The sequence below is a fragment of the Solenopsis invicta genome, chromosome 7 (genome assembly GCF_016802725.1).
Source record: "Solenopsis invicta isolate M01_SB chromosome 7, UNIL_Sinv_3.0, whole genome shotgun sequence".
NCBI classification, from domain to species: domain Eukaryota; kingdom Metazoa; phylum Arthropoda; class Insecta; order Hymenoptera; family Formicidae; genus Solenopsis; species Solenopsis invicta.
Genome location: NC_052670.1, coordinates 18,419,452 through 18,438,547, shown reverse-complemented (window position 1 = coordinate 18,438,547; position 19,096 = coordinate 18,419,452). Strand labels below are relative to the sequence as shown.

The 19,096-nt window shown below is 39.2% G+C and overlaps 2 protein-coding genes across 3 annotated transcripts; one reads left to right on the top strand and one right to left on the bottom strand.

Annotated features, from left to right (window-relative positions):
• Nucleotides 1-2,217: 2,217 nt before the first annotated feature.
• LOC120358336 lies at nt 2,218-10,652 on the bottom strand. The gene is made up of 2 exons (XM_039452251.1): nt 9,637-10,652; nt 2,218-9,538 (listed from the first exon to the last, which is right to left on the bottom strand). Exons 1-2 carry the CDS (start codon nt 10,650-10,652, stop codon nt 4,672-4,674), a joined length of 5,883 nt encoding a protein of 1,960 aa, XP_039308185.1. The 3' UTR covers nt 2,218-4,671.
• A 6,324-nt stretch (nt 10,653-16,976) lies between these two features.
• LOC105198264 (peptidyl-prolyl cis-trans isomerase) lies at nt 16,977-18,555 on the top strand. Of its 2 annotated transcripts, none has more exons than XM_011164932.3 (2): nt 16,977-17,161; nt 17,689-18,555. In XM_011164932.3, the coding sequence occupies exons 1-2, from the start codon at nt 17,035-17,037 to the stop codon at nt 18,210-18,212; spliced, it is 651 nt and encodes a 216-aa protein (XP_011163234.1). In that variant the 5' UTR covers nt 16,977-17,034; the 3' UTR covers nt 18,213-18,555. The 2 variants fall into 2 exon arrangements, with proteins under 2 accessions (XP_011163234.1, XP_011163235.1); XM_011164933.3 differs by having other exon boundaries at nt 16,984-17,112.
• The last annotated feature ends 541 nt before the right edge of the window (nt 18,556-19,096 follow it).

Genomic DNA, 19,096 nt, shown 5'->3' with positions numbered 1-19,096 from the left:
ATAAGTTAGTGATCGAGTATATGTAACGAATGACGAATCCGCTGGGTCGGAGTGGTTACCCGTTAGAACGCCTCCCTTAAAGGTGGGAATTATACGGGGAAAAGAGGGGACGGTGAAAGCGTCGAGGAGTCGCGCTAGCGAATCTTCCTCGACGGGTTGGGAATGGAAGAAGGACGGTGTCGAAGAGTCGCGTTAGCGAATCTTCTTCGACGCCGCAGGAAAAAGAGAGAGAGAGAGAGAGGGGAGACGTCGAAGAGTCGCGTTAGCGAGTCTTCTTCGACGCCGGAGGAGAGGGAGGGAGGCAGAGAAACGAGTGAGGCCACACTCTAGCTGGTGCTAGGTGAGGTTCAACCCTCAGGATCTCTGGCGGAAAGGAGGGAGAGGAAAAGAGGCGATCCGACCGGGGCCACCCCGAAGACCAACGTCTTCGTCAGGAGTAAAACCCTCCCGTCGCTGAGATCGTACCTGGAGGTCTGAATGTTGGTGGTCGCCGATGGCAGCGAATCTCACTCGACCAACAAGACTGATCTGATCTTCGAGCTCCGATTTCGCTCCTTATATAGGCAAGGATATGGGCAAGAGGTGTCGCGGGACGATTCCTCAGGTTCGCGGAAAATTCGGAGCGATGGTTTTTCGTAACGTGTGGCCCTTAGAAGCCCGCCCCGTTCCGCGACCGCGCGGCTTGCGCCTATATCGCGCGAGCGCTTGTAGACTTCTCCGGGGATCGCGACTCGCGGGGGCACCGCATACCAAGCCCCGACGCGAAATCCAGTGCCCAGGAAATTAATAGAATTTAATAGAATTTATATTGAGAGTGTGCGAGGCGATAGCGCCAAGCACATGCAATAGTTTTATGTATAAAAAGTTAAGGTTTAATTATCGTTCGTAGGAGATTGATTGATTCAAAATTATTTGGCATTTTTATTGGCCGTGATTTTAGAGCTGTTTCGATCTGAGTTGCATGACGCAGCAGTGGGAAGCGTCCATGAGTGGATCACGTTTCGATAATTATAAATTTGCCATTCTTAATATTTCGTATTAAATTGGAAAGATGAATAGAATTCCAACGCGCGGAGCTTGTCGGTATCAGAGGGGGCCGCGAGCCGAGGGGTCGGCGCGCACGATGTTTGTCTCGCGCCGATGGACGCTCGCGGGTGTTGCGCGTCGAGGGGCGGCACGAGGTAGCCAAGCCGTATGAAATTTGAAATCGAGCGATATCGACTGATGCGGGATTTATCTAATTGCTCGGAGGATGTTTCCGAATTCTGATTAGGATATTATTAGTATGGATGGCGCAGAAAAATAAAAATTTTCTCGCCAGACGTAACACCCCCATCGTTAGGGAGGAGCGAAATCGGAGGTCCCAAATTCTTAAAGCGGGGCGCGAAATCTCTCCCAAAAAAGAAACGGAGTGTGTAGAAAAAAAACGTGACAATCTTTCGGAAAGGTATAAGCAGAAATTAAGCAATAAAATATGAGCAAAAGAAGCACATCGATAGCATAAGCGCAAAAGAAATATCATCGCAACTAAAACTTACGCAAAAATAATAATAATTGGTTAGTTGCTAAATAAGCGCAGAGGGACGCAAGTTTCGCAAAGAAACAAAAATTAAAGCAATAAGTGAAGAAAGATAAGCGTATACAACTAAAATTTAAGCACAAGCAAATATACGCAAGGCGAATGTGTGATACTATATCGCAAAGGAACGCAAGAACTTACAGAGAATTGTTAACATAAGCAAAGCGCAACGCAAAAAGAAAAAACGCAAGTAATACATGAATAGAGTATATAAGCATGGAACTAATGCGCATGAATATTATTAGCTTAGTGTGACCAGTTGTGTGACAGGGTGATATTATAGATATAGGGTTTAATAACGCAAGAGAACGCAAGTATAGTAAAACTTAGAACAAGTATAATAGATACGATTAGGAGCAAAAGAACGCAAAGAAAATATAAGTTGTCGCTATGCGAGAGCAGATTAATACAATATTGAACAGCGAACGCAAAACAACGCGAAAAGATTAATACTATAACTATGCAGAAAAACAATGAACGCAGGAAAGATGACTAGTATTATGTACAGTTATATGATTAATATTCTTAGAGTTAACGTATAATCGCAAATCTTATAAAAAATATATACATATACGGGGGCTTGCACATATATGCATGTATTTTTCTCTTTTATTATAAAATATTTTTTTCTTCTTTTTATATTATGTGTATTTTTTTTCTTTTTGTATTTTCTTTTTGTAAATACGTTGAAAGATATTAGAAGGGTGATCTCGCAACGATAGGTCGCAATGATTATTGCGGTGGGGTATTGGGGTACTATATCGCTTTGATCGACAATAATCATTTTCCTTAGATTCACCAGTTGTTGTTAGAAAGGAGAGACTCCAATTAAGTCGATGGAAATGAGAGACGTCAGGATTTTAGTACGAGTTATCGTCGATTGTTATTTCGGAGAAAAAGGGAGACTCTCGTTAATAAGACAGTGGCGAATTTTAAATTGATTCTGAAGCATTATAATTCAAAAATTTAAACGCATAAGGCGATCAAGGGGAAAAAGACTCCCTAAAATTAATAGCTTGAGACCAGTTAATAACTGTTATTGGCATCAGTTATTATGGTGGGATTTTTAGAAGATGTGGTTTATAGTAGGAATAACACCACTGGACATATAAAGTTTTACTGTAATCGTCGCCAGTTGTTAGATAACATAGGCTGTCTCAGTTAAAATGTGAATAACTTTAAGGGGTCGTTTCCTCTTAATTTTTATAATTAATTCTTGCAATTAGTTTTAATTAATCAAGATTACGTTTATAAAGGGGGGGGGGGGGTTATTGCAAAACTGCACATGACGTTGTCGTTGTCGATCAGTAGTGGGATGATTGTCCTCCTTCAAGGCAGTCGTCAATCCTCCGCTCCAGTTTAGTCAAAGATTTAGAGGTTGCTGTCATCTCGTTGTACAGAGAGGGACTGAATTGCCGAGTACTGGTCGTGGATTGGCGAGCTCTAACTGACTTGCAACTAGGTATTGTGCAGTTGCAGGTTCGGTTGTGTAGTAACACCGAACGAGGCAATCGACTTGAATTAATGGCCTCGATGTGGCAGGCCGGCGAGAGTTTTGGCATTCTCGCAGCAGAGTTTCTTGGTTTGAAGCATTGCCATATTATAATTAGGCAGATTGTTGCACCAATGATTCGGACGAGTCCATGTATGATAGAGGTTGCAATCTTGCGAGGAAAACTGTCTCGCTGTGCAGTCGTGGCATTGTCGCTTGACGTACTGTCTGACATAATGGCAGGGGTACTTCCCCATGAGTACTCGTAAGGGTTGAGCACGAAAGGCGCAGTTATATTTTTCGGATGCGGTTGGTGTTGCATCCAGACATTTCTGAGTCGGAATATGGCTGCTGTGTTTGGTCCGCAAGCAATCTCTGTACCAGTCGATGAAATTATTCGATTTCTTGGTGTCAAATATTTTGGTTCGCCACCAACTAAGATTGGTAGTTCGAGAAAACAGTTTTCAGTTGCCCTCTCCTGTACTGGCACCGGAATGCACGGAAGGATTTCGGCAGCTTCCCCTCGAATGCGGGCGGAATACCCTGGTCCGCCAGTCAGGATGTAGGCCAACTGATTTGGGTCCAGATGTGCAGTTTGCATTACAATTTGTAATTCGGGTCTTCTGTTTGCACATTTAGTTAACAATAATTCCGAATATAGTTGTCTAGTATCAGTCTCGATATAATTAAAGACATGATAATATGGGGATACGGAATCTATCATATGACGTAACTGATTTAACGGCGGGGTTTCGCTTGGGATTTTCTCTAATTCCTTGATGAGCAAGCGCGGATGCTCTGTCTGTAACAGAGTTGCATTGCATACGCTATGCGGAGTGCTAGCGAATATAATGATATTATTATTTTTATATATCAATGAATAAGCAGTGGGATTTTTGTCAGATTTTATTTTCTTCACTACACCGCGATATTTAATAGTGTGTGCAGCAGAGTTACATCCCGAATGGAATATAGGTGACCAGTAATTATGGTATCCGTCTTCGTCGATGCAATGCAATCCCGTGTATTTACAAGTACCGCCAGGTAAGATTATTTTATCTTTCAATGTATTTACCTTGATATAATTTTGCTTGAATGATATATGTAAATAATTTTTAGTAATGATGTCTGTTAAATTTTTAGCTATCTGTGACAGTGGAGTGGAAGCATTGCCAATGGGTAGCAATCTGCTGTTGACGACGTTTAATTTTAAATCAATAAAGGTAACATTTTTAATTGTGACTTGTTTATAGTTATGCATGTGAATGCATTCGTGTAAGTTAATCGGTAGATAAGATCTGTGTGTTTTGATGGGATTATTATATTGTAGACTTCTACTGTCATAGATGACGTTTTCTGACTCTATTCTGCAAGATAGTACGCTAACATTAGCGTCTTTAGGTAATTGGATTAAGTCGATGTTTATTCCATGGAGTATGATCCTCCCCTCGGGCGTATTACAATCGTCCATTTCGAGTAGTGAGACGAGGGTGCCATTTGGGTGAGGCCCATTGCAATCATAGCCCATGAGTGCATCGATAGGACTGATCAGGATGATCACCGTGAAAATTATAGAAATCATCTGTAACATAAAGGTTGGTCATCCTGATTCGCTTAAATAAGCCTTTTTTAGCTTATTAGAGTGCACTATCCGAGTAGTGCCTCTTATCTCAAGGGTTACATTTCGATCCATCACTTCCAGTACCCGATAAGGCCCAAGATATTCAGAAGTGAATTTGCTCGTTTTTACATCGTTTAGCAGGAAGACATTGTCACCAGGTTGAAAAATTACTGGTTTAACGCGTTTGTCGTAATTTTGCTTGGATTTTTGCTTAGCTTTTTCTAAGTTTAATTTAGCTTTCTGTTGTAATCCTCGGATCTCGTGAAATAAATTGTTAAGTTGGTGGGAATAAGTTTCTTGAGCAGGCTCAGTATTATAGCTAGATGGGATTCGTGCTGGTGTACCAAAAATTAATTCGTGTGGGGTATACCCAGTACCTTCGTGCACAGAGGTATTGTACGAGAAACTAGCTCTTTCAATGTGTATATCCCATTCATTTTCTTTTTGTACAAAGCATTTTAAGTACTCAATTAGCACGGAATGTGATCTTTCGAGCGATCCGTTAGATTGAGGATAATACGCGGTGGTTCTGAAATGCTGGATTCGAAACTTTTTCGTAATACTTTTCATTACTTGACTCATAAAGTTACGGCCTTGGTCTGTTAGAATACTGCGTGGACAACCAAATCGGCAGATAAAATAATTGATAAAGGCTGTAGCTGTTGCTTCGGCGCTAATACTTGACAGAGGTGCATAGACAGAATATTTAGTCAATAGGTCTTGCATTGTTAGGATATAAGTATTGCCTGAATCAGTGGTTTTAAGAGGTCCTACAATATCAAGAGCGACTTTGTCGAATGCTTGACCAGGTGTATCGGTCAGCATCATTGGTTGTCTCGTTTTTTGTCTAACAAGTTTTCGTGTTTGGCAAGTAAGGCATTGTTTAACGAAATTTTGAATTTGATTTTTCATATCGGGCCAAAAATAACGTTTTCTAATAAGTCTGTAAGTTTTAGTGATGCCTTTATGTCCACCAATTGCTGATTCATGGTGTTCTTTTATTATGTTAATTCTATCTTCTACTAAAGGAGTAGTTAAGCCGTGACAAATATTAATAATGATAGGTTGTTCTGCTACCGCAGTTGTTAAACTTTCGAGTACTAGTCTCCATGGAGTGGAATCTAATATTTCAGTTTTCCTCACGCTAATTGACTGTAAATTTAATTCAGTGATTACATCGAGAAGCGAAGCGAAACATTCTTTTAAAATTTCAATATCCATCTGAATGGTTTTTCGTTCTTTTACAGCTAAGATAATTACGTGTTTGTCATTACAATGACTCAGCAAGTAGACGCGGGCTCTTCCGAGCATCAAATTGTCAAGAATTGGCAATTTTTCTGCATCGTGGAGTTCAATTGCTCCATTATCAAAAGGTCGCGTATCAACAGTGGTTAATACAACGAGATGATCGTTTCTTTCGAGCAATGATGACGGATTGTCTAGAATTTTACACAGGGCGTTAGGAATAGGTAATGATTCAAGATCTGGTCCATGCTCATGCTCACTATCTGAGAGTTCGAAATCGGAAGGTGGAGGCTCTGGTGGGATATCAGGTTGAGGTGGCGTTTCCTCAAAGTCTGAAATTCGCGCGTCTTCGTCCACGCTAGAGATCTCGATTATGTTTTTCTGCTTTCGCGGTCTCAATTTGTATCGCGACGGTATAGACGTAAGTGGCTGTGAGACCGTTTGGTCTGATGGTTCGAGGCGGATCATCTCTTCTTGAAATGATGCCCCTGGGTTAAAGCTGAATTCGCGATTAGATGACTGTGGGATCGGTTGTTTAATATGAGACGGTTCTTCACAAATAATTAGCGAGGCGTTCGATTCTTCAGAATCCGGGGGAGAGCCCAATTCCACACCGGAGCCAGACCTTAATATAGGCCTTTTTCGTGGACGCTCATCATCAGAATCGTTGTCGCCAGTAAACAGTGTACTTAATGCGCGGCGAACTTCGTGAGTTTGTGACTCAAATCGCGGTTTTTTCCTAATAGGCATTACGGAATAAAAGATTGGCTCAGGAATAACGGGATTTCTAGACAGTGCATCCGCGTTATTGTTACTTGTGCCTTTCTTATAAACGATATCATAATCATACTCTTCCAATTTTAAACGCCATCGCGCGAGCCTGGACGTAGGGTCCTTGACGCGATGTAGCCAGGTCAATGGCTGGTGATCAGTTACTAGAGTGAATTTTCTACCGTAAAGATATGGACGAAAATGATTTACGCAGTACGTGATAGCAAGGAGTTCCTTTTCGATGGTAGAATAATTTTTTTCTGCTGAGTTTAACACTCTTGACGCGTAGGCGATCGGAAGGTCGTGGCCTATTTCGCCTTGACTTAGTACTCCACCGATAGCGAAATTTGATGCGTCTGTTGTAAGGACAAATGCGCGGTTGAAATCCGGATATTGCAAAATTGGTTCCTTACATAACAATTCTTTTAGAGTATTAAACGCTTCTTGTGTAGTATCGTTCCATTTAAAAGCTACGTCTTTCTTTAATAAATTAGATAGCGGATTGGCGATTTTCGAAAAATTTGGAATGAAGCGGCGGTAATAGCCGGCTAATCCAAGGAATTGACGAACATTCTTTATATTCTTTGGAACTGGAAAATTCTGTACTGCGGAAATTTTTTGCGGATCTGGGCGTACGCCATTTTCTCCAATTATGTGACCGAGATATGCCACTTCGCGACGGAGGAATTCACATTTATCCGGTTGAAGTACTAGATTTGCGGATCGCAGACGGTCCATTAACTTATTCATTTTTATTTCATGCTCTTGTAACGAGCTCGCGTATACCACGATATCGTCCATGTACACGAATAATTCGACCCCTTGTAAGCCAGTTAAAATTTGGTCCATTAATCGCTGGAAAGTGGCTGGGGCGTTTTTCAAACCGAAAGGCATTCGCGAGAACTCATAATGCCCGTGCGGTGTCGAAAAGGCGGTTTTATGCGCATCGGCGGGGTCCATGGGTATCTGGTGGAACCCGCTAATTAAATCGAGTATCGACATATATTTAGAACCACCGAGTTGGTCCATGATATCGCAGATGTTCGGTAACGGATACGCGTCTCCGATTGTTTTTTCGTTTAACCGTCTGTAATCGATGACCATTCGCCATCTTTTATTACCCGTTGAATCAGATTTCTTTGGCACAATCCAAACAGGTGAATTATATGGAGAGTTGGAAGGTACTATAATGTCGTTTGAGCGAAGTTGGTTTACTTGTCGATTTATCTCGTCTTTATGTATAGGAGGAAATCGATACTGTTTTGTGTGTATTGGTACATCATCTGTAGTCGTTATTTTATGCGTTACTACGTGAGTTTGACCGAGATAGTCGTTAGGTATGTAAAATCTATCTGAGTTATTTTCAACTAGTGTGACAATGTGTTCCTGCTCGAGAGAAGTCAAATGTTCAAGTCGGAGTGATTGTAATATTATAGATACTCTATCAGGATTTATTTTAAATTTGTTTAATTCAGAATTCTCAAATTTTTCGTTGGGTTTTATCGTGCGACTTTGAGTGATGGCGATATTTCTACGCGTAATTTTTTTATTTTTAGTAACGGCAATTTCCTTTGTATTTATAATAGAAATTGCTTGATTATTATTCATGTTATGAATCGCTTTTTCTTGTGGGAGTGCTCTGCATGGCACAAGGGAGGGAGCTGGTGCACTCTGTGGTGCCAGCGTAGGATTAGAGTAGATGCCGCTTGGGCTAGATTTGTGAGAAAAAGAAGGTCCCATGAGGGCAGTCGCGCTTTCTTTTTTGTGAAAGGGGCCCGTCTGGGCTCGCATGCTTTCTGCATGGAGTAGAGTATTTTGAGTGCATTCGAAAGATGCATTGTAGAAATTAGGAGGATTGGTAAGAGAGAGCGATTCATCGTTATTAATATTAGTATTAGTGTTTGTGGCGTTATCACCAGTGTTATTTGTGTCGTCACTGTTATCACCATTAGTATTAATAGGAACATTTGTTTTGTTAATGTAATTGTTTGCATTAGTAGTAGTATTAATTATGTTATTTTTAGAGGATTGTAATAATTTATGATTTTCATTTTTAGGAGAATTCTGGTTTAATAATGGAGTCTTTTCGATCTCCGTAGAGGTCGGTAGTTTGTCAGCAATTTGAGCAACTTCTTCGATTCGCAGGGTAGGTATCAGAACTTCGATCTCGTGATCGAGCGTATTAATTATTCGTATGTAAGCCTTGTCATTAATACAAGTTACAAGTGAATCTCCGGCGTATACTCCTTCGCAAATTTTTAGACGAGGAATATACCCTGTTTTAATTTCCGGGTTTGAGATTAGAACTACAAATCCCGTGTTAGTACGCGGAGGTACGACAATAGTTTCATATTTCTTAAACGGAAAATAGCAATTACGCCAAGTCAGGTTTCTTTGTGCGTAATCGATACAGGCGTCGTGTTCTTTGAAAAATGACGTGCCTAGAATACCTTGTTGCGTCATTGGAAATTCATCTGGCACGACGTGAATTTTTACTGGAGTTTCTAATATATGGGCTTCGATAGAGCCTAGCGTGCTAACGGCATTTTCAGTTATGCCTGTTAGTTGTAAAATCTCTTGATTGTTAATAGTGATGTCACCGTGAACACATCCTTTCTTAATGATATTAGGGTGCGCTCCGGTGTCCACCATAAAGGCGATCGGTCCGCAAAAAGAAGGGGACTCGACCTCTACGGAGGGAATATCTCCGGTGTAATTCCTGATGACGTAGAAGGGCGGTCTTCCACCGTGAGGATGGGACGAGGATTTCCTGGGCCTCGGGATGTCCCGTTGGCCGAGGCCTCTGTTTGGTTTCCCGAAAAATTGCTGGCTTTATGTGCCGTGGGATTATTAGTGTTACTGTTTTGATTAGCGCGATAATTATTATTTCCGTCACCAGTGTTATTATTATTTACTTTAATATGGTACTGTCGAGTACGACATTCGTTAATCAGGTGCCCGAAACGCTTACAATAGCTACAAATTTTCTGTTCGGTGCTACCTAGAGTTCCAGAAGAGGAACCAAAATTATTATTATTGCTTTGCGGGTTCGCCGCATTTTTACTTTGATTTTGATTTGTACGCGAAGCACGCGCTTGCTTTTCCCTAGCCTCCTCTCTCTCCAATCGTTTACTAATAATAATTACTTTAGCACAAGCGTCTGCGAAATTAGTATAGCCTTCGGCTCTAAGTTCTACCCGATATTCTCGTGGCAATCCCTCGTAAAAAGATTCTAACGCAAGGGCATCGATGGAAGCTATCTCGCTTTCCGTTAATTGACGATCGAAATTTGTTTGATCTCCTTCTATGATCGCGGTTCTCAAATCTTTGATACGCCCGATGTAGTCTAGTATATGTTCGGCGGGCTTTTTGTGAATAATGCTGAGTTGACCGCGGTAATAATTAGCAGTTCTACCGGAACCGAATGTGCGCTTCAAGGTGTCTAAAAATTTATCCATTGTTAAGTGAACCTCATCCTCCACAGCAAGGTAAGCGTGTCCTGTTAACTTGTTTCTTAGTGAGCGAACGAGATGGGCTTCGTCGAGAAGAGGGACTGATTCTTTCGCTCTTTTACAGGCACGAGCAAATTGCCAAACCGCGATATTGTGTCCATCGTATTTAGGCACTAATTCGAGCGCGTCTCTTATGTACGATCGCGAGTACGGCGTGTTGGATGGATAGGTAAATGCGCTTGGCATTGACGAAGCGGAGGGAATATCTCTTAGCGCTTCTGGAGACCAAAGAGGCACATGTTCGGGCTGTCCGGTAGATGTAAAAGTAGGAGGAGGTCTACTGCCTGCGAGAGTTTGGGTAAATATCTTCATCATGCTTTCTATATTGTCGGCTTTTCGCGTAAGCTCTTTTTCGCGTTTCTTGAGAGCTTTCATTTGTTTTTTAAAGTCGATGGGGTCATTGTATTCCCCCTCATCCTCGGAGGAACTCATTTTGAATAATTATTTGCAATTACTTAATTGAAAATATGTGTATTTAATTAAACGCTTGATTTATTTTTAGGTGCGTCAAGTTTGACGAAATAATTGAAAGGAGAGTATCGTGCGGAGAGTTTGAAAGGAGAGGAAAGGTGAGCAATAGCTGCTTCTTAATTTTATTTAATTGTATATATGTATATTTTACTCATAGTTAATATTGTATCTTTATTTTTCAGAACAGTGCTTTAAGGAGTATATCGCGTGCCATCAGATGGATCATACATCGTTGTGTATGCCGTATCATCATGCAGCATCGACGCAATGGACTCGATTTAAGAATTAAAATCTGCATGTAAGCTGTTAATTAGCGATGTAATTTACTAATTAGTAATGTAACTTATTGATTATGTAACGTTACACCACGCTGTCATTAGTAATTATATTATATTTTATGTAAGGCGTAAAAGACTTCTTACCAAATAACTTTTAATTGATTTTATCAATTTTGAAATAATTAATTTTTCATAATCTTTTATAATATTCTATAGCCTGTAGCTTTTAACGATTGGATTCATTGCATTCTGAATATAATTTTATTGTTCTTTAGAACGATTCCTTTGATATCTTATCGATTATTTAAAACAAGTCTCATTGCTCTGTCAATTCTTTTTGTAATTAATTTGAATGTATTCGATGTATTCGATTTTACAATTTTCTTGAGGCAATTAATTTTTCGTAACATTTTGTAGTATTTTATTGGCAATTACGTTTATAATTTAGCGATCGGATTTTCGTCATCCCACCGCTGTCACCAGTTGTTGCGTCCGCGGGTTCGCGAGGGTTGCGATTCCGGGACGTAGATCTGGTTGATTGGTTAATTTTGGAGTTAAGGCAGCTGTCACCAGTCGCGGCTCCGAATCGTGTGATAACACGGCCGGATACGCGACAAATTCCTTGTATGGGAAGTAGGAGGTATTGTAGGAAGATATATTATTAGGTGATTTATGAGTAGGTTTAGGAAATGTAGTAGCGTTTTATTAACGCTACTGGAGTAGTAGCGTGCGTGCTCGAGCTTGGCGTGGGATTAAATGAATGACAGAGCGAGTAATGGTTGAATATAAATGTGTATGTATTTTCGTGATTATGGAATAGTAGATGGTTACATATGGGGGCTGCGGGTAAAACGTCATCTTGCGAAAGAAGCGCTTTCTGCCGCCGGGATACGCGCGGTGAGCCCTTCGTTTGCCCATAGATGCTTCGAGCGAGACATGGTAAACTTAAGACGGGTGAAGGATTGCCACGTTAATGCGTATATAAACAGGTAACTTACCGATCTTAACGCGAGAGAGAGAGAGAGAGACTCGGTATAGAAGATCTACGAGATTTAGAAAAATAAGTTAGTGATCGAGTATATGTAACGAATGACGAATCCGCTGGGTCGGAGTGGTTACCCGTTAGAACGCCTCCCTTAAAGGTGGGAATTATACGGGGAAAAGAGGGGACGATGAAAGCGTCGAGGAGTCGCGCTAGCGAATCTTCCTCGACGGGTTGGGAATGGAAGAAGGACGGTGTCGAAGAGTCGCGTTAGCGAATCTTCTTCGACGCCGCAGGAAAAAGAGAGAGAGAGAGAGGGGAGACGTCGAAGAGTCGCGTTAGCGAGTCTTCTTCGACGCCGGAGGAGAGGGAGGGAGGCAGAGAAACGAGTGAGGCCACACTCTAGCTGGTGCTAGGTGAGGTTCAACCCTCAGGATCTCTGGCGGAAAGGAGGGAGAGGAAAAGAGGCGATCCGACCGGGGCCACCCCGAAGACCAACGTCTTCGTCAGGAGTAAAACCCTCCCGTCGCTGAGATCGTACCTGGAGGTCTGAATGTTGGTGGTCGCCGATGGCAGCGAATCTCACTCGACCAACAAGACTGATCTGATCTTCGAGCTCCGATTTCGCTCCTTATATAGGCAAGGATATGGGCAAGAGGTGTCGCGGGACGATTCCTCAGGTTCGCGGAAAATTCGGAGCGATGGTTTTTCGTAACGTGTGGCCCTTAGAAGCCCGCCCCGTTCCGCGACCGCGCGGCTTGCGCCTATATCGCGCGAGCGCTTGTAGACTTCTCCGGGGATCGCGACTCGCGGGGGCACCGCATACCAAGCCCCGACGCGAAATCCAGTGCCCAGGAAATTAATAGAATTTAATAGAATTTATATTGAGAGTGTGCGAGGCGATAGCGCCAAGCACATGCAATAGTTTTATGTATAAAAAGTTAAGGTTTAATTATCGTTCGTAGGAGATTGATTGATTCAAAATTATTTGGCATTTTTATTGGCCGTGATTTTAGAGCTGTTTCGATCTGAGTTGCATGACGCAGCAGTGGGAAGCGTCCATGAGTGGATCACGTTTCGATAATTATAAATTTGCCATTCTTAATATTTCGTATTAAATTGGAAAGATGAATAGAATTCCAACGCGCGGAGCTTGTCGGTATCAGAGGGGGCCGCGAGCCGAGGGGTCGGCGCGCACGATGTTTGTCTCGCGCCGATGGACGCTCGCGGGTGTTGCGCGTCGAGGGGCGGCACGAGGTAGCCAAGCCGTATGAAATTTGAAATCGAGCGATATCGACTGATGCGGGATTTATCTAATTGCTCGGAGGATGTTTCCGAATTCTGATTAGGATATTATTAGTACGGATGGCGCAGAAAAATAAAAATTTTCTCGCCAGACGTAACACGCGCGTATTATCATTTTTAAATCATACATGCATATGCCATTATAACAAAATAAAAAAATTTATAAAAGGTGGGCGCTTTCTGGCCTCTTTACGTCCCTGCCCAAAAATCGTCCGAAATCCTTTTTCTGCATTTTACGGCTAGAACCATAGACATTTATATATTTACTAGACTGTTGACTCCCTTATTTACCGAGCCTAAAAGATGGTAACAAAATCTATGTATTAGATAGCTTGACGTAAGCGGTAAGAAACAAAATAAAAATGTTTGTGTGTGTATGTGTGTGAATTTCTGTTTTGTTTTTCTAATACTTATAAATTCTTTATATCAATCATATGGATGGATATTTTATATGTATGCATACCTCTTGCTTCGTATGCAAGCGCCATGAGTTTTATACATACTTTTTATGGCCATGTATTTCAGGCAAGTCAACAGTCTAGTAAATATATAAATGTCTATGGCTAGAACGTAGCACGGAAAATGAGATCGTGGAGAGGGAAGTAGAGAGGAGGATACAGTGAGTTGCATTGATGCCTGGGGTACCGATTTTAAGGACCACGTTTATTTCTTAGTTATTTTTACGTTTATGACCGAATGCTGCCGTCAATAGACCTGTGCGCCATTTTATTATATACAGGCGGCGGCGTTTGAAGTAAAATAGTTTGGCGGCGGCGAATTTGTCAACAATTTTCTTTTTCAGCGGCGGCGGAATCGGCGGATGATAATTTATCGGCGGCGGCGGCAAATGGTGGCGTCAATATATATATATATATATATATATATGTTGTAATGTGCAATTTGTTGTTACTCAACTACGTTTAAACATTATGATTCTATTGGTTGGTAAGAGCTTTTCGCGCCTTGTGACTACGAACGGACTGAGTGCTCTCGCCCTCTCCCCCAAACCACGCTCTGCCACGCGCTCTTACGTTTTTGTATTTTGTAAAGGAACAATAAATGTATTATTACATTATAGTAATTAGAAGGTCTAATCTACCCTGTCGCTACAAACTGTAAGTAGTAGAGATTTAACAAAAGGAGGAATCAAAGTCAGACTACTAAATCGGTGTCAGTCATATTCGTCGGAACCTCTAATATTAACAATATATATATATATATATATATATATATATATACCCACCAAACACAACGTTACATGTAACGTAAATGTTAGTTGTAACTTCCCACTCAACAATGTAACTGTTATATAACGAGTGTATTATATAACACTTACATTGTTGAGTGGGAAATTACAACTAACATTTACGTTACATGTAACGTGGTGTTTGCTGGGATATATATATATATATATATATATATATATATACACACATATATATATATATACTTTTTTTTAAATAAATGAGTTAAACTCTAAAATAATTAAATAAACAGACTTATATTTGAAAGATATATTTAAAAATTATCAAGAAACATAAATATTCCTTGTATTTTATATTATTCTCTTTATTTAACTTTTTTATTTTAAAAGTTTGCAATTATTTTAATTGTTTATCATGTTCAATAATGTTATAAATTATATAATGAATTTCACATAGTTATTTTAAATCCCTCTAATTGGGAATAAACATTAATTTCAATTTTTAATAAGTATAGATAATTTAAATAAATAAAAACAATAGCAAACAATACATATGGTTATACGTATGTATAATTGTATGTATAATTATATGTACGTACATAATACATATAGTAATAAAATACATATAATAAGATTATAAAGATAAAACACAATATTTATTTTTAGAATATACTTGCTAACTTATTTCCTTGTAAAAAAATAAAATAACAATTTTAAAATAATTATAATCATCATATATGTAACAAAAATAAAATATTTTTGCTTTAACCATCAGACTTCTTACATATGAAAGACTTTTTCGCATTAAATAATAAAACTTATGTAACTTATTTTATTGACTTTAAATTTATATTTTTTATTAATTTAAAATTATCATAAATAAATAAGATTTTATTAGATTTTGATGGTTTTAACGCAGAACGTTTTGCTGTGATAAGTAAACTTGCAGAAGAGAATGCACGTTCAGATGCTAAACTTGTAATCGGTATAGCATAAATGCTGCACATCAATTTGTATAAGTTTGGCAAAGAATTAAGAAATAAGAATCTGAATTCTCGACTGTGATTGGCTAATTCTTACGGTCTTATGGTTTCGGTTATGGAAGGTGTATGTTATAAAGGGCCTTGCACATAAAATGCATAACATAACATAAGCACAACATAAGACCGATAGACCAATGAGTATCCAGTATAAAGTCGCCATATTGAGTTACATAACATTTTCATTGGTCCGTCGGTCTTATGTTTTGCTTATGTTATGTTATGCATTTCATGTGCGAGGCCCTTAAGGGCCTCGCACATGAAATGCATAACAGAGCATAAGCATAGCATAAAGGGCCTCGCACATGAAATGTATAATAGAGCATAAGCGTAGCATAAGGCCTCTGGACCATTGACATACAGAATGGACTGCTGATGACCGTGGTGGGGGTAGAAAGACACATAGAGTGAGAGGCAGACAATACGAAGAACTTTCGTTCTCTGTCTACTAAGTCTGATTGGTTGCTGGGGCCACAACAACCAATCAAACTTATTAGACAGAGAACGAACGTTCTTCGTATTGTCTGCCTCTCATTCTCTGTGTCTTTCTACCCCCACCACGCTCATCAGCAGTCCATTCTGTACGTCGATGCTCTGGACCAATGGGAATCTTATGTAAATCAATATGGCAACTTTATGCTAGATGCTTATTGGTTCATCGGTCTTACGCTGTGCTAATGTTATGTTATGCATTTCATGTGCGAGACCCTTAAGACCTCTGGACCAGACCTGTGCGCCGTTTTATTTTATACAGGCGGCGGCGGAATCGGCGGATGATAATTTATTGGCGGCGGCGGCGTAGCGCGGCGGCGTAGCGCGGCGGCGCAAAGGTCTAGCCCTCAACGATCACCGCAGCATTCAGGCTGTGTTCCGATATAACTGCCAGTACTGGCAGTGGTGAAAAATCCGTTCCGTTATTGGTACGCAGCGCACTGCGACAGCATCTAGTAACATCAATGACGTCATGAATGGTAGCCATATTGCCACTGTGACTACTGCAGCTTCCAAGGTGAGGTAGCTACAGTGCAATATGGCTACTATGTTGTTCCGAAATACGATGCTATAGCAGTGCTGGCAGTAATGCAGTAATATTGGAACAGTTGTGACAGTGTACTGTCATGACGTCACATTTACTGCACTGCCAGTAAAAACGGAACACAGCCTCAGTCATAAATATAAAAATAACCAAGAAAGAAACGTGGTCCCTAAAATTGGTACCCCAGGCATCAATGCAACGCACTGTACCATAGAGATACTTATCCATAGAGATAACATCGCCGCTCGCTCCGTGTTTGCCATCGCAATGCTTTCTCTCTCTGACCGGTGATGTAAACAGAGAACGAACAGAGATTGTCCGTCTTTATCTAACCAGAAAAGAACGTCTTAGCACGGACACGCACCATATCAGATGATTTATCGACAGGAAAATGGATGTTAGCAAAGACAACAACCCACATCCACCTTCACGAGGTACTGTTTTTAACGGCGAGTCGCAAATGGATGTGACATGTAGTTCCCATTCCGGCCTAAATGAATGTGCGTCGTTAGTGTACGGGAGTTTTCAAGCGTTACTGGGCCGCCGTGGCCTCTCTCAGGTTCCTCTCTGCCTCAAGTAAGGATATTTAAGTTTATCTGGCAACCCTGGTCACTACATCTCATCGGTATGACAGGTTTCCTAACCTGAATAGTTGTTTATTTCAACGATAATATTTGCTTCACTGGCAGAGTGACAATATTTCTGCCAGATTGTTTCGTTTCGTTTAAAAACGCGTTGAATGAGCTTAATTTAATTTAATTAATCGAAATTGGTCGTGAGGACCGTATTTTGTATAATTACCAATAATATATAAATATTATAAAGTAGCAGATAACAAAACTTTTTTAAATTAAAATTTAATCTTTGATTTTTATTCACTTAAACAATATAGAACCCTGTACATAATTAGAGTATATTAGATATTAGAAATAAAAACTAAAATTTTAGAATCAGTTGTCCCAAAATGCACACTATAGATAAATAATTTGTTTTGTTTTATATAATACGTTTATTTCTTTCATATTATTTGTATCCATTTGTAGGTTACGTTCAATAAGGAAACTTAAATAAAATTTTTATTTTTAATTTTATCTAATATTCCTTCATTGTGTACAGGAGCTAATAATAATTTTGATTGTATTTCTTTTCTAGCTCTTAATTGGCGAATGATCATAAGGATGAACTTACCACTAGTATACTTTGATATCTCTGTGGATGATAAACCACTGGGACGAATTGTAATTCAATTACGTACCGATGTTGTGCCAAAGACATCAGAAAATTTTCGTGCCTTGTGTACTGGAGAGAAGGGTTATGGATATAAAGGAAGCTGTTTCCATCGTATAATTCCAAATTTTATGTGTCAAGGAGGTGATTTTACAAATCACAATGGTACAGGTGGAAAATCCATCTTTGGAGAAAAATTCGAAGATGAGAATTTTGAACTTAAGCATATTTCTATGGGTACATTATCAATGGCAAATTCTGGCCCAAATACAAACGGCTCGCAATTCTTTATTACCACTATAAAAACACCATGGTTAGATAATAAACATGTTGTGTTTGGCAATGTTTTCGAGGGAATGGATATTGTAAGGAAAATCGAAAGTTATGGTTCATCAACTGGGAAGACATATCAGAAGATCATGATAGCAGATTGTGGTCAATTATCATAATCGTTAAAATAAGTAATTAAATAAAAGAAAATATACAAAATAATTTTAATCTTATTTACACTTCCAAAATTGTATATTTAATCTCTGTTCTCTTAATAAGGAAAATGCGATAATATGAGAACAATTTTATGTACATATGCAAGGTTATAGAATATTGAATTTTTTATACATTTAGATATTTAATTTTTAAATACATAATAATATGAATATTTTTAAATGTAAAAGTATATTAAATCTAAATTATATTGCCGAAATTAACATCACAAAAATCCAGAGAATTAGAAATGTAAAATTACACAAGAAATGTTATTTCAGCATTAAGATCTAGCTATGAATATTAAAAGGCTTGTCAATTATTTGTGTAAAATTATATGATTAAATCATTCTCATTGAGTAAATAAAATACACTGCTGGGAAAATAGTTGAAATAGAAGATAATAATAGAAATTTTTTTTAAATGTATAAAAAATGCTATTTACAATAATTTTTTATAGTACATATAAAAGAGTAAATTTTTATTTCCAGTAAATATGTTAAACACTATTTGCTTGAAGCTAGGTCTTGATCTAATATTTGTATTATATGTCAATTTTAAATACATTTTCAGTTTCTAAAAACTGATAACTAATAAAATAGAAATTTACTTAAGTGGTTATAGTTAGGTTTAAATGAATATCATTTGCTTTTTTTTATGTATAAATATATTTTAACTAAATATTTCCATTGAATCTATTTCAATTTTTTTCCACAACACTAGCAAAATGTTAGCAACTACTTAGTTTACTGACAGATTGGCAGTAAATTTAATCAGATTCATACTGTCCGTACTAACATAATGTGATTGCATCACATCAGCAACAATAGACATTGCTATCTGGACTGGA